Consider the following 12,006-nt stretch of genomic DNA (forward strand, 5'->3'; position numbering starts at 1 on the left):
ATTTCCACATTTAATGAAGATCTTTAATGAGTGTGTTAGCATGCATCCAGCACCCTTCCTCCTACAAAAGGTAGCAGACTTCAAAGGCTTTGTCAAGGGATGCTTACATGATGGAGCCGATAGCTTGATTGGACATTCAAAGCCATTGCAATTCAGGTTTTATATGAGTGATGGAATACCTTTGATGCAATACAAAGTACACCCCAAAAATGTTGATTGGTTACCAGAAAGCAGTATAGAGTTATGGAAGAGAAATGACCAGGGAGGACCCAAGCTTCCTGAAGGTTTTCCCCAAAAGTATTGCCACCCTTTGAGTATGTTAAGGAAAATGAGAAGGTTGTGGAGGGCTTAAAAAAACATGTCAATTGGTGGAAAGAGCACTTGCAAGAGAAAGGAGACCAAAGTGATTATGCTAAGTGGATCAATCTGGTCCTTGCCTATTGGGAGAATCTTATGCTAAACATGCAAACCCCTAGTGCAAGGGAAGACATTGGATTTCATGACTTTTGGCCAAGGAGTGTATGCAAAAAAGCTGAGCCTCTTAACCTTCAAGTGGAGGATGATGTAGATAAAAGGTTTGATGTAAATGAGGACCATTATTGTGGTCCAATGCGCAACAGACCTACTGAAGAGTTCAACCCGACTCTTGATGTGTCTAAAGGAGATTTTGTGCTTGTACAACCTTGTGATGCAAATTACCCAATATGGTTGGGAGTGACAACAAGTGATGTTGATTAAAACAACAACTCGATAAACTACCTACAAGTTCAGATACAATATTGGGCACCAATTTCAAAGAAGAAGAATGTAAGTGATGTGGAGGTTTATAAGGATTGTTGGAACAAGTATTGGCAAGAGAACAGAAATGATCCTCAGCACTGGGAAGACACTAGCTGCATCATTTGGGCATGGAAGCCCAAGGGTGGACGACTTCCAGAGAAAATCAAGATTCCAAAGGCTATAATACTCAAGGCCAAATAGAATCAATTGAATCAACATGAAAGTGAGGCACCATCACACGTCAGTGCAGTTGAGCAAGAATGATTTGTTAGCACATGGGCAACTAGCTTCGTAATCTTTTAGCAATGTTGTATGAAGCTACCAAACTCATAGTTCAATCATTATTCAGATTGTAAGGCTCTCTTAAGCTTTTAGATTTATGGTTCACCCATTGTTCAAGAATTTTGATTCAATACAGATGGTGATCTTTTTATTTCTATCACCTAGTCTTTCTTACAACTTAAAGTTACATTGAATATCCTTTCTTTGTTAAAGTTTCTATGTTTGATGGTCAACTGGAGGCTATGTGATATAAACAAACTTAATTCTTGGTGTGCATGTGTGTGTGTGTGTGTGTGTGTGTGTGTGCAGGCAAATTTACATCCCACCAACATCATATATACTTGTTACAAATGTACAATAGTACATAAATCATATCGCATTATTCAAATGCTTGTTGAAAACATCCAATAATAAATCTTGCATATCGCACAGTAAACATTGTATTGGATCTAACAAAGAATTGTCCCAAAATTGTGCATATTTCCCAAAATTCCTAAATTTGAGTTTCAATCTGATTAAGGCCATATTTGATGGCTGTTGTCTTTAAGCATCTTGTAATTAAGGTTGAACATATGGAGGTGTTTGTCATAGAGATAGAGGATTCTATGCTACTAGGTGAGAAGCATAGGGTGCTCTTTTGCAAAGAATCCATCATGCACATGCCCAGATTTTTAAATTAGAGCTGGGTCTGGTTGATCATATTATGCATGCAAGCATCCATACTCTGCATACTTATGCATATATTTGGCTTAGATTCTAATCATAATATATTTATCCATACTCTGCATACTTATGCATATATTTGGCTTAGATGCTAATCATAATATATTTATCCACTAACTAATACTTAAGAAGGAGGACATTAGAATGTTTAGCACAAGGAGAACTCTTTAGCTACTCATGGTTACTCTCATGGTTTTGCTATTCTATTTATGTGTATTTAATTTAGTTTTTGTAATTCCTTCATCATTCTGAAAGAAATCATCATTTATTTTATAGCTTGAAATGGATGGGGAGAGAGAGAGAGAGAGAGAGAGAGAGAGAGAAAAGAGTCATGGCGATCACGGCGGCCACGCACATATTTTCAGCACGCACAGTATTTGTGTTTACCCTAATTTCTACGTGGGTGAACCTAAAGCGATTCCACCAGCCCTACTGGGATTTTACCCCCCTTTTGGATCCATTCATGTAGATAGGTTTTCCATCCGGGTAGTGGAGAATTCGCGATCACTGTCGCGTGCATATTTTCAGCCTGCATAATATTTGTGTTTGCCCTAATTTCTCTATGGGTGAGCCTGAAGCAGCTCCACGAGTTGTGCTAGGGAGCTATGCTGAGGTTTTACCCCCCTTTTGGAGCCACTCATGCAGCCAGATTTTCCATTCGAGAAAGAGATATTGTCCATGCAGGTGGAATCAGTAGTAGGTGGATACAAGAGCTCGTCTGGACCGAATGTATATTTGCCAGCATGATTTGTTTATGCCAGAGATATTGTCCATGCAGGTGGAATATAATCTTATTTTGTCAGATCATTTCCCTTTGGTATTGGAGATGCATAGCCATTCATGCTTATAAGCCATTATTGGGAAAGGCTCCTCTTAAGGTTAACCAAAATTTCTTGGAGCATAATGTTTTCCATCAATTTATGTTGCAGGTGTTACAAAATTTTAGAGGCCATGTAATCTTTGTTGGGGTGTCAACTTAGGAGTGTTGTATGTTCAATATTCAAAAGCTTGCTCGCCAGTATGGGATTCATAATGCATCATATTTTAGTGAGAAGTTGCGAAACCTAGAAGTGTTATTGGTTGATTTGAACCAAGTGGTTCAAGAGGATGGTTCTTGCCCTAACATTGAGATAGCTATTGATTGGTTGTCCCATTAGGTTGCAGCATTGCATGAGAATCAATATGTGAGATTTAAGCTTATGGCTCAAATGGATGCCCTAATGGATTCTAATGGCTCAAATGGATGTGTTCTTTGCTCGTTTGTAGCAAAAACATGCATGTGAGAATATTATCAGGATGCAAGATAGGCACGGAGTATAGATTTCTGATCCTGCTTGTGTTCTAGATGTGTGTATGGACTTTTATTGCCATTTGTTGGGTCCGTAAGAGGTCATATCTCCTAATGTCATTGGAGCCATAGAGTCTTTGTTTCACTTGGTTCGTTCACTAGGTATTAGATGTTTCTACAAATGAATTGGAAAGAGATATTTATGAGGATGAGGTGGAAGTTGTGTTGAAGCATTTGCCTAGAGAAAAGTCCAAGATGGGATGGGCTCCCCAATGAGCTTTTCACGAAGTATGTTGATGATTTGAAGGCCCCTCTCGGTTCACTTGGTTCATCAAACTAGGTATCAGATGTTTCTACAAATGAATTGGAAAGAGATATTTCTGAGGATGAGGTGGAAGCTGTGTTGAAGCATTTACCTAAAGAGAAAAGTCCATGATGGGATGGGCTCCCCAATGATCTTTTCATGAAGTATGTTGATAATTTGAAGGTCCCTCTCGGTTCTATTTTTCTGGTTATGATTCAACTGGATATTCAAAATGCTTATGATCATGTTAGTTGGTCTTTTTTTCACAGCTTATGCAGGCTATGGGATTTGGCTCTCACATGTCTTCTTTGATTTATACTATTAGCCAACATGCAGTGGCCAGGCTTATGATTAATGGTGGGGTGACTAAGCCCATTTAGTTGACGAGATCGGTCAGGTAGGGATGCCCACTTAGCTCTCTCTTGTTTGGAATTGTTACACATCCAATCTTATCTCGACTGGATAAGCTAGTGGAAGCTAGTGGAGGACGGTGAAGTTGTAGGGCTTACGCTTCCAAGCGAAGAGCAGATGGTTGCCCAGGCATTGGCAAATGATCCTTTCATGTTCCTTAGGGCTCAAAAAGATAATGTTCATAAGGCTATGGCTATTTGGGATACTTTTGGTCTTGCTTATGCATTAATATGTAAAAATCTGCTCTAATAAGCTGTACCAAGAGCAATTTGCTTGGTTTGGGATGGAATGGGCATGCCATACAAAGGGGATGCATCACACGCCACTTGGGTTATCTCATTGGAGTTGATGTTGATTCACAAGCTTTGTTGGCATGGATTTCTACAAGGATAAATGATAAGTTTGTGTATTGGAAATCTCAGGGTTGGCTATGCATGTTCGGCTCAAAGTGGCACAATCCATTATGATTAGCATGATAACTTTTTCCTTGCATTTATTTCCATGGATAGGCAAAGCTTTGCATCAGATACAATAGCTAATTCAATTTATGCTATGGAAAAGAGCAAGAAATAAGTCAGGGCAGACGTGGATTTCTTGGAAACATGTTACTACTCTGAAGAGGAGTGGAGGGGTAGCCCTATTAGATGTCAGATTACATATGGTCGCTAGGTGATGGCCTTTATTGCAAGATATGTGTGTATCTCAAGAGCCATGGGTGGCAATGGCTAAGGCCCTCATAGAGGAGGTCGCACTTGTGTATGGTAATACCAAGATTAATAGTACATGGTGGGATGTAGTGAATGGTTCCCAATAGGTTCGAGTGGTGGCTTCACCTCTCCTTTCTCATTTGATGACTTCATGGAAGGAGGTGTTGGCACGCACTAAATGGAAGCCTTCAGATCAGTAGTTGCAGTTGAATTCTATGGGAGGTGAGGTGTTGGCTACTTCCTGACTTTTAGAGATGCCTGACAAACTTGTTGAGCGGGCAAAATTCAATAGAATGGCTCGATTGGGACTAGTGAGAATCCTGGATGCTTTGTTGCCACGTAGAGGCCGCTTATTGTCTTTTCAAAAAATCCATCAATATTTTCGGGTTCCACGTGGATATGTACAGTTATGGGAGAAGGTAAGGGCAACACTTACACCGTTTGGTGATATTCCTCAGTTGGAGGATCAGCAACCTTGGTTAGATTGGGCATTTAGAAAGCCTAGTTTAGAGTGAGTATTGAATCTTTTCTTTTTCTTCTTGACACTTGTCTAGTTTGCATGCTAATGAGGTGAGAGACCCATCTCTTGTAAGGACATGAGATGACAACTGTGTGTGTGTCTCTCTCTCTCTCCTCTCACTACATCTCTTCATAGGCTATGCAAAGCGATGAAGGAGCTAGAACTTTGCATAGCTACAGGGCATAGAGGGACCCCTACCATCCCTCCCTCCCTCTCTCAATCTGTAGGTCGAGCACAATCTCTTTAGCTCTCCCTCGTACAATCGAGCTAGGCACATTCTTAATATCTTTCTCTCTCCCTCTCTCTGTTTTTATATGCCACAAAATGTCTCGGCCCAGGTTGCCCTGACTACGTTGGTAGGAAGAAGGGATTGTCAAAACACGAGAGGGATGGCGAGCACAAGGCGAGGACGATGAAGGAGGGGCAGCTGTGGCATCTATGGTGGATGGATAATGCCAGAATGGTTGATGGATAATAGGAAGAGCTTCGGAGACATCAATGTCATATTTGTAACCAATAAAGATATTATTAATCCAAGAATTAAACATACTAGTTAGCAAGTGTTGCCACTAGAACTCAAAGGCATGGAAAACCGCCCTATTCTCCATTATTGCTAGGACCATCGCCATAGCCATGACTACAAGCTCTTGCACTCTGCCTTTCTCTGCAGCCCCCTCTTCCTCTGCATTTTGCCCTATACCCCCCTCTTCATTTGCGCCGGCGAAGCTCTCCTTCTTCGACCGAAAGCCAAGGCGTCTCTCCATTGTTGCACAGGCTCCTCCGGCCGGCGACGGCGCCGATTCTGCGCTACTGGAGAGGCCGGACTCATCATCATCATCATCATCTGATGCGATTCAGCAGTTTTTGAAGCGGGACTACAAGTGGGGATTTGTTTCTGATATAGAATCTGTCTCCATACCCAAAGGTTTGTCTGAGGACACCATCAGATTGATCTCCGCAAAGAAAGAGGAGCCCTCATGGCTTCTCGAGTTTCGCCTCAATGCATACAGACAATGGCTGAAGATGAAGGAGCCCCAGTGGTCCGACAACCAGTACCCCTCCATTGACTTCCAAGATTACTGCTACTACTCCGAACCCAAACAGAAGGAAAAAAAGAAAAGCTTGGATGAGGTAGACCCTGCCCTTCTTGAAACTTTTCAGAAACTAGGTATCCCCCTCACAGAGCAGAAACGCTTGGCCAATGTCGCAGTGGATGCAGTCTTTGACAGTGTTTCCATCGCTACCACCCACAGGAAAACTCTAGAAAAAGCTGGTGTTATCTTCTGCTCCATCTCAGAAGCAGTTAAGGAGTACCCTGACCTTGTCAAGAAGTACCTTGGCAGAGTTGTCCCGATAGCCGACAACTTCTACGCCGCCCTCAACTCTGCTGTCTTCAGCGATGGCTCCTTCTGTTACATCCCAAAAGATACAGCTTCTCCCATGGAAATTTCGACCTATTTCAGAATCAATGCCCTTGAGACGGGCCAATTTGAGCGCACTCTCATCGTGGCAGATGAGAGAAGCTTTGTCAGCTATCTTGAAGGCTGCACTGCACCTTCCTATGATAAGAATCAGCTCCATGCTGCAGTTGTTGAGCTCTATTGTGCGGAGGGAGCTGAAATCAAGTACTCAACTGTGCAAAACTGGTATGCTGGCGATGAAGAAGGTAGAGGTGGGATTTACAACTTTGTAACCAAAAGGGGCCTCTGTGATGGCAACAACTCCAAGATATCATGGACACAGGTTGAGACAGGATCTGCCATCACATGGAAATATCCTAGTGTGGTTTTGAAAGGTGACAATTCAAAGGGAGAGTTCTACTCTGTGGCGGTGACAAATAATTGGCAGCAGGCAGACACTGGCACGAAGATGATACATGTAGGGAAGAATTCTCGCAGTAGGATTGTTTCCAAAGGCATATCAGCTGGCCATTCAATGAACTGTTACAGAGGCCTTGTTCAAGTTCAGCCAACGGCACATAATGCACGGAACTTCTCACAGTGTGACTCCATGCTAATAGGAGATCAAGCAGCAGCCAACACCTATCCATACATCCAGGTATTTAGCCTCATGATTTCTATGCTGTTCGGACTGAATTCTGATATGAATTTTGTTCATTTATTTCATAAACGAATGCATTTGAGAAATGGTAAGTGAGAGCAGTGTAGGGGGGCACATCATCAAATCAAGCGGAGTCAAGGTGTGGCCTGAGCTCCGAATCTGCAGCTTTTGAGTGTGGTGTCTGCCGGTTTTGAACCTACCCTAAATGGTTGATCACATGATAATGAAAGGTCAACATAGAGAAGAGAAATTGGAGAAGAGGGGATTACAAATCTATCTGCCCATCTTTCAATTTCAAAAACCTGACAATGGGCAGGGAGTAGGCAGACTGGACGAACAATCTTGCTTATTTTTGGAGGAGTTCTACTGTTTTGACAATTAGAATTCAGCAGCAAGTAGAATTCATATTAGGCCAGAAACTCCTCAGGGCCTTCATCTTACTTAGGTACTTGCAGTTTGGAGGGGAAGGTCGATCAAGACTTAGTGCTGGTGTTTCTTATGGGGATGAATCTTTATTAGAAGCTACGTAGCTGTAGAACAGCCCGCTTTTGCCTTTGCTGACGTGCCATGCCTCTGAGCGTGGCCTTCTGCTCGGAGGCACTAGTCGACCCCCTGCACCTGCGTGCTTCTTGGCCTCTTTAGCAACTCGGGTGCCTAGCTTCTGCGCCGTGACCTTCTCCACCTTCGTCAACTGCTGCATGCTGCATTCTATGTTCGCGCCACCCCTTAGGTGGCTCTCCTTCCGGCTGAGCTCTGCCTCCTCTGGCTGTGCCTGCCAACCGCCCACTTTGGGCCTTCTACTCATCGCTGTGACCACCATCTGGACTCGCTGCTGCTGCACACTGTTGGAGCACCTCCTGCACGCGACGCCGCGACCGGCTGCTCCCACTGCCTCAACTGCACCTCGCCACCCAATCTGGTCCACAGCCTTTTCCCTTTGCAGCAGCTGCAAATTATCATTATCAACAGTACTTGCAAAAATCAGATTTAGGGCTTTTCAAAAATCCAGGATCATCTAATTAAAGCTCCTATGTTCATGAAAATTTATGGCTTTTACTGAATTCAGTAAAAATCAGCAAAATTGAAGGCCTTGCATTCAAGAAAAATTGGGGGTTTTTAACTTAAAGGCAAAAATCATCGAATTGATGCTACTGGTCAAACGGGACCGCTATTCAACGCACTGACGAGTGCTAGCTGCCACAGAAAGAGAGTGATTTTTCGCGGTCAGCAAGTATCCCATAGCCTCTACCAGAAATCTGAGAGAAACTAAGGAGCCCTGAGACAACCAGTGCCCTGCTGCTGCTGTGGAGTGCCCTTGATCTTTGGCATCTGAATCTTGCAGCCGAGCCATCGGTGTAAGCAAAGAAAGGGGTGTCAGGACCCTCTTGACTGTCCTAGGGATCCTGCCAAGCTCACTCCCCCAGGTCCCACTGGAGTCACATGAGAGTGTGTCCCTCCCAAATCCATAGTCCCCTAAATCTCTCTCTGGCCACCTTGGCCGGAGGGTCTATGTGCCATTCATGTGCATGAAAACCAATCACCCTCACCCTTTGTGAAACTGCACCCAAAGATCTTGTGGATGTAATCGGAAGCCAAAACACAATTATAGTTCACCTAACAGTTAGGATTCAATGGAACAACACAATAAAGACAAGCTGAAAATAAAATTGTACTCTTGACACCACCATTGGGCCCGGAAGCCCCCCCCCCCCCCTTCAATACTATTGTATTTCTTAGAGTATTTATAAGTACAAGGTACATGGGCTTACACCAAGCCAGATTTTGCCATAATAGAATCCATGCAAAATGAAAATCACAAACTAGGCAAGTATTCTTGTTGAGTAGAGAATTTGTGGATGAAGAATTCGGTCACGAGCAATCAATCTTTACCTTGGTGGTCACTCGGTGTTCCGGGACCATGCACAAACAGGCACTCCTGTAATAACTCCCACCTACACCCTTCCCCCGCCGGTAATAGATATGTTGGTTCTCCCAATCTTTCGCGTCCAGGTCTAGTTGTTCTTGTCCAGAACCTGTACTTGTAGGCTCTCATGGATGCACAAGGGCTGGTCAATTTTCTTCTGTAGCACTCAACAGGCTGATCGACCCGTTTAGTAGCTCCCAAAGTTCTTCTGAATGAACATATAGGCTGGTCCAACTCTTCGAAAACAGCAAGTATGTAGGTCGGCTGTCCCAGAGGGCTCCCAAAATCAAGTCGACTTCTTTTGTGTGAGCATCTGGGCTGGTCCAACTCTTTGAAAACAGCAAATATGCACTTCGGGCTCCCAAAATCAAGCGACTTCTTCTGTGTGAGCGTATGCGCTGTTCCAACTCTTCGAAAACAGAAAATATGCAGGTCGGCTGTCCCAGAGAGGGATCCCAGTAGCAGCAGATCGGCGAAATAATCTCTATATGCATTAAGAAAATTCAGCCTATCTTGAGTCAATACATCCACATTCACATTACTTTGTTCAACCTTATCACGAACAAAAACCAAGTATGCAAAAAGACTCTTTTTCATTGCCTTATTAATTTGGATGTGTGATACAACTGGGATGGAATCCCTCTCTTTGCCAGCATCAATGACATGCATGCGGCCTTTATGCATAAATGTGATCACTTTGTTTTGTACTCTTTGCGGGGCTCAAGCCTATGATGCCATGGCTTACCAAGCAACACATCACATCTATTCAAAGGAGCTCAAGAGGAGTAACCTGCACCTCTTTGCCAACAAAGGCGGCCTCTGTCTCAATCTGGGGTCCCATGTCCCCAACCTCTTATGCCCAAGGTGGCTGCCATCTGTGTAGAAATGAGGTTATCCATTGCACAACCATCAAACATAAACAAGGTGGGCTGATCCTTGGTTTACCTCCAAGCTTTGCATACCACCCTCTCTTTGCCATCATGCTCCGTGCTACCTTGCACATTGGGAACGGCATGCGCATTGACTTTAGGTTGCTTGTCCTCTCGCTTTTGCTTGCGGTTTGGGCATTGCCTAAACATGTGCTCTTTGCTACCACATGAAAAGCATTTCCCCTCTTTCGCATATTGCTCCCTTTGCTCGAGAGTCAAGCCAAACTTGTTCTTCTTGAAGGAGCTGAGAGTTAGGGTTTCATGTGGGAGACATACACAGAGAGAAGGGAGAGAGAGGGAGAGACATATGGGGATAAGTCAACTCATTGTATGAGTGTGTGACTCCCCTATCACACATGTATATTTGCTCAAGTACACATAGTGCACTTAGTACATTAAAAGTACTAAGTGTACTATGTACTATAAAACTTATGGGCTTGTACACACTATAAGGGTGGGCATAATGCCTTTACCCCAACAACCTCCCACTTAAAGGCAAAGTGCCCTTAAATGAAGGCAAAGAAAAATCAGCATGTACATGATAATATACAAGGCCATATCAAGGCTGAGACTGGCCACATCCAATGCCCATCAAGTGTCTACAATGAGCAAATCGCTCTGGAGGCAAACTCTTTGTCAACAGATCAGCCGGGTTGTCATTCGTATGAATCTTGACAAGCTGAATTTACTTGTTCTCTATCACCTCTCTGATGAAGTGATACTTCACATCCACATGCTTCGTCTTTGCATGAAAGACACGGTTCTTTGCCAACTGGATGGCACTCTGATTGTCACAATGCAACAATGGAATATCCCTTGTATAGCCCAAATCAACCACTAACCGAGATAGCCATAATGCCTCCTTGCAAGCCTCTGTGGCTGCAATATACTCGGCCTCTGTAGTAGATAAGGCAGTGCACTTTTGCATCCTGGATATCCATGACACAGCACCTCCTGTGAATGTAAACACATAACCGGTAGTAGACTTCCGGTTATCTGGATGACCGGCATAATCCGAATCCGTGTAACCATGCACTAATGCATCCTGTTTGCCAAAGCATATGCACATATCTTGCGTGCCCTTCAGGTATCTCTCACTGCTTCCCAATGCTTCTTGCCAGGGTTGGCCACGTATCTAGAAACCACTCCCACTGCAAATGCAATGTCCGGCCTGGTAGCAACCGTGGCATACATGAGACTGCCACAAGCTGAAGCATACGGAATCTTGGCCATATCAGCCCTGCCACTATCTGATTGTGGGCTGTCCATAGCACTGAGTTTCACATATGGAGGCAAAGGAGTACTAGTCTTCTTCCCCCCATCCATATTGAACCTCTGCGAAACTTTGCCAATGTATTCCTTCTGAGACAAATACAACACATGCTGATTCTGTCCCGAAGTATCCGCATATCCAAAATGTGATTTGCATGACCCAAATCCTTCATATCAAAGGTTTGATGCAGCCTCTTCTTCAAGGCATCCATCTCTTTACGAGATTGCCCGGCAATCAACATATCATCAACATACAAGATGAGGATCAATAGACTGCCATCCAAAGCTTTCTTGGTGTATAAGCAGTGATCTATGTCACTCCTCCTGAAATCCTGGGATTTCATGAATGTATCAAATTTATGATACCATTCCCTTGGTGCCTGTTTGAGCCCATAAAGACTCTTTTTTAGCTTGCATACAAGCTTCTCCTTTCCATTCACTGCATAACCCTCTGGCTGTGGCATATATATCTCCTCATGGAGATCACCGTGAAGAAAAGCAGTCTTCATATCCATCTGAATCAAATCCAGATCATCACGAGCAACCAAAGCTAATACAGCTCTAAGTGTGGTCATTTTGACCTCTGGAGAGAAGATCTCATCAAAGTCCACACCATATTCCTGCTTGAAGCCCTTAGCCACTAACCTGGCTTTGTATCTTGGCTTTGCATCAGGTGCAACTTTGAGCCTGTAAACCCACTTGCATGGCAAAACCTTCTTGCCTGTAGGCAAATGCACCAACTTCCATGTTCCATTTTTGTGCAGAGAATCCATCTCTGACTTCATGGCACGCTCCCAAAGAGCCT

The 12,006-nt window shown here is 43.7% G+C and overlaps 1 protein-coding gene across 1 annotated transcript in view; it reads left to right on the forward strand.

Annotated features, from left to right (window-relative positions):
* Positions 1-5,570: 5,570 nt before the first annotated feature.
* The window catches only part of LOC147610301 (uncharacterized), a 57,952-nt gene continuing 51,516 nt past the window's right edge, over positions 5,571-12,006 (forward strand). The window contains exon 1 of the mRNA XM_086786341.1: positions 5,571-7,073. Coding sequence (XP_086642467.1) covers positions 5,649-7,073 — 1,425 coding nt within the window. The 5' untranslated portion in view covers positions 5,571-5,648. The remainder of the gene's footprint in view (positions 7,074-12,006) is intronic.

This window comes from Cibotium barometz, chromosome 49 (assembly GCF_041138505.1).
Source record: "Cibotium barometz isolate CiBa-2024 chromosome 49, ASM4113850v1, whole genome shotgun sequence".
Taxonomy (NCBI): domain Eukaryota; kingdom Viridiplantae; phylum Streptophyta; class Polypodiopsida; order Cyatheales; family Cibotiaceae; genus Cibotium; species Cibotium barometz.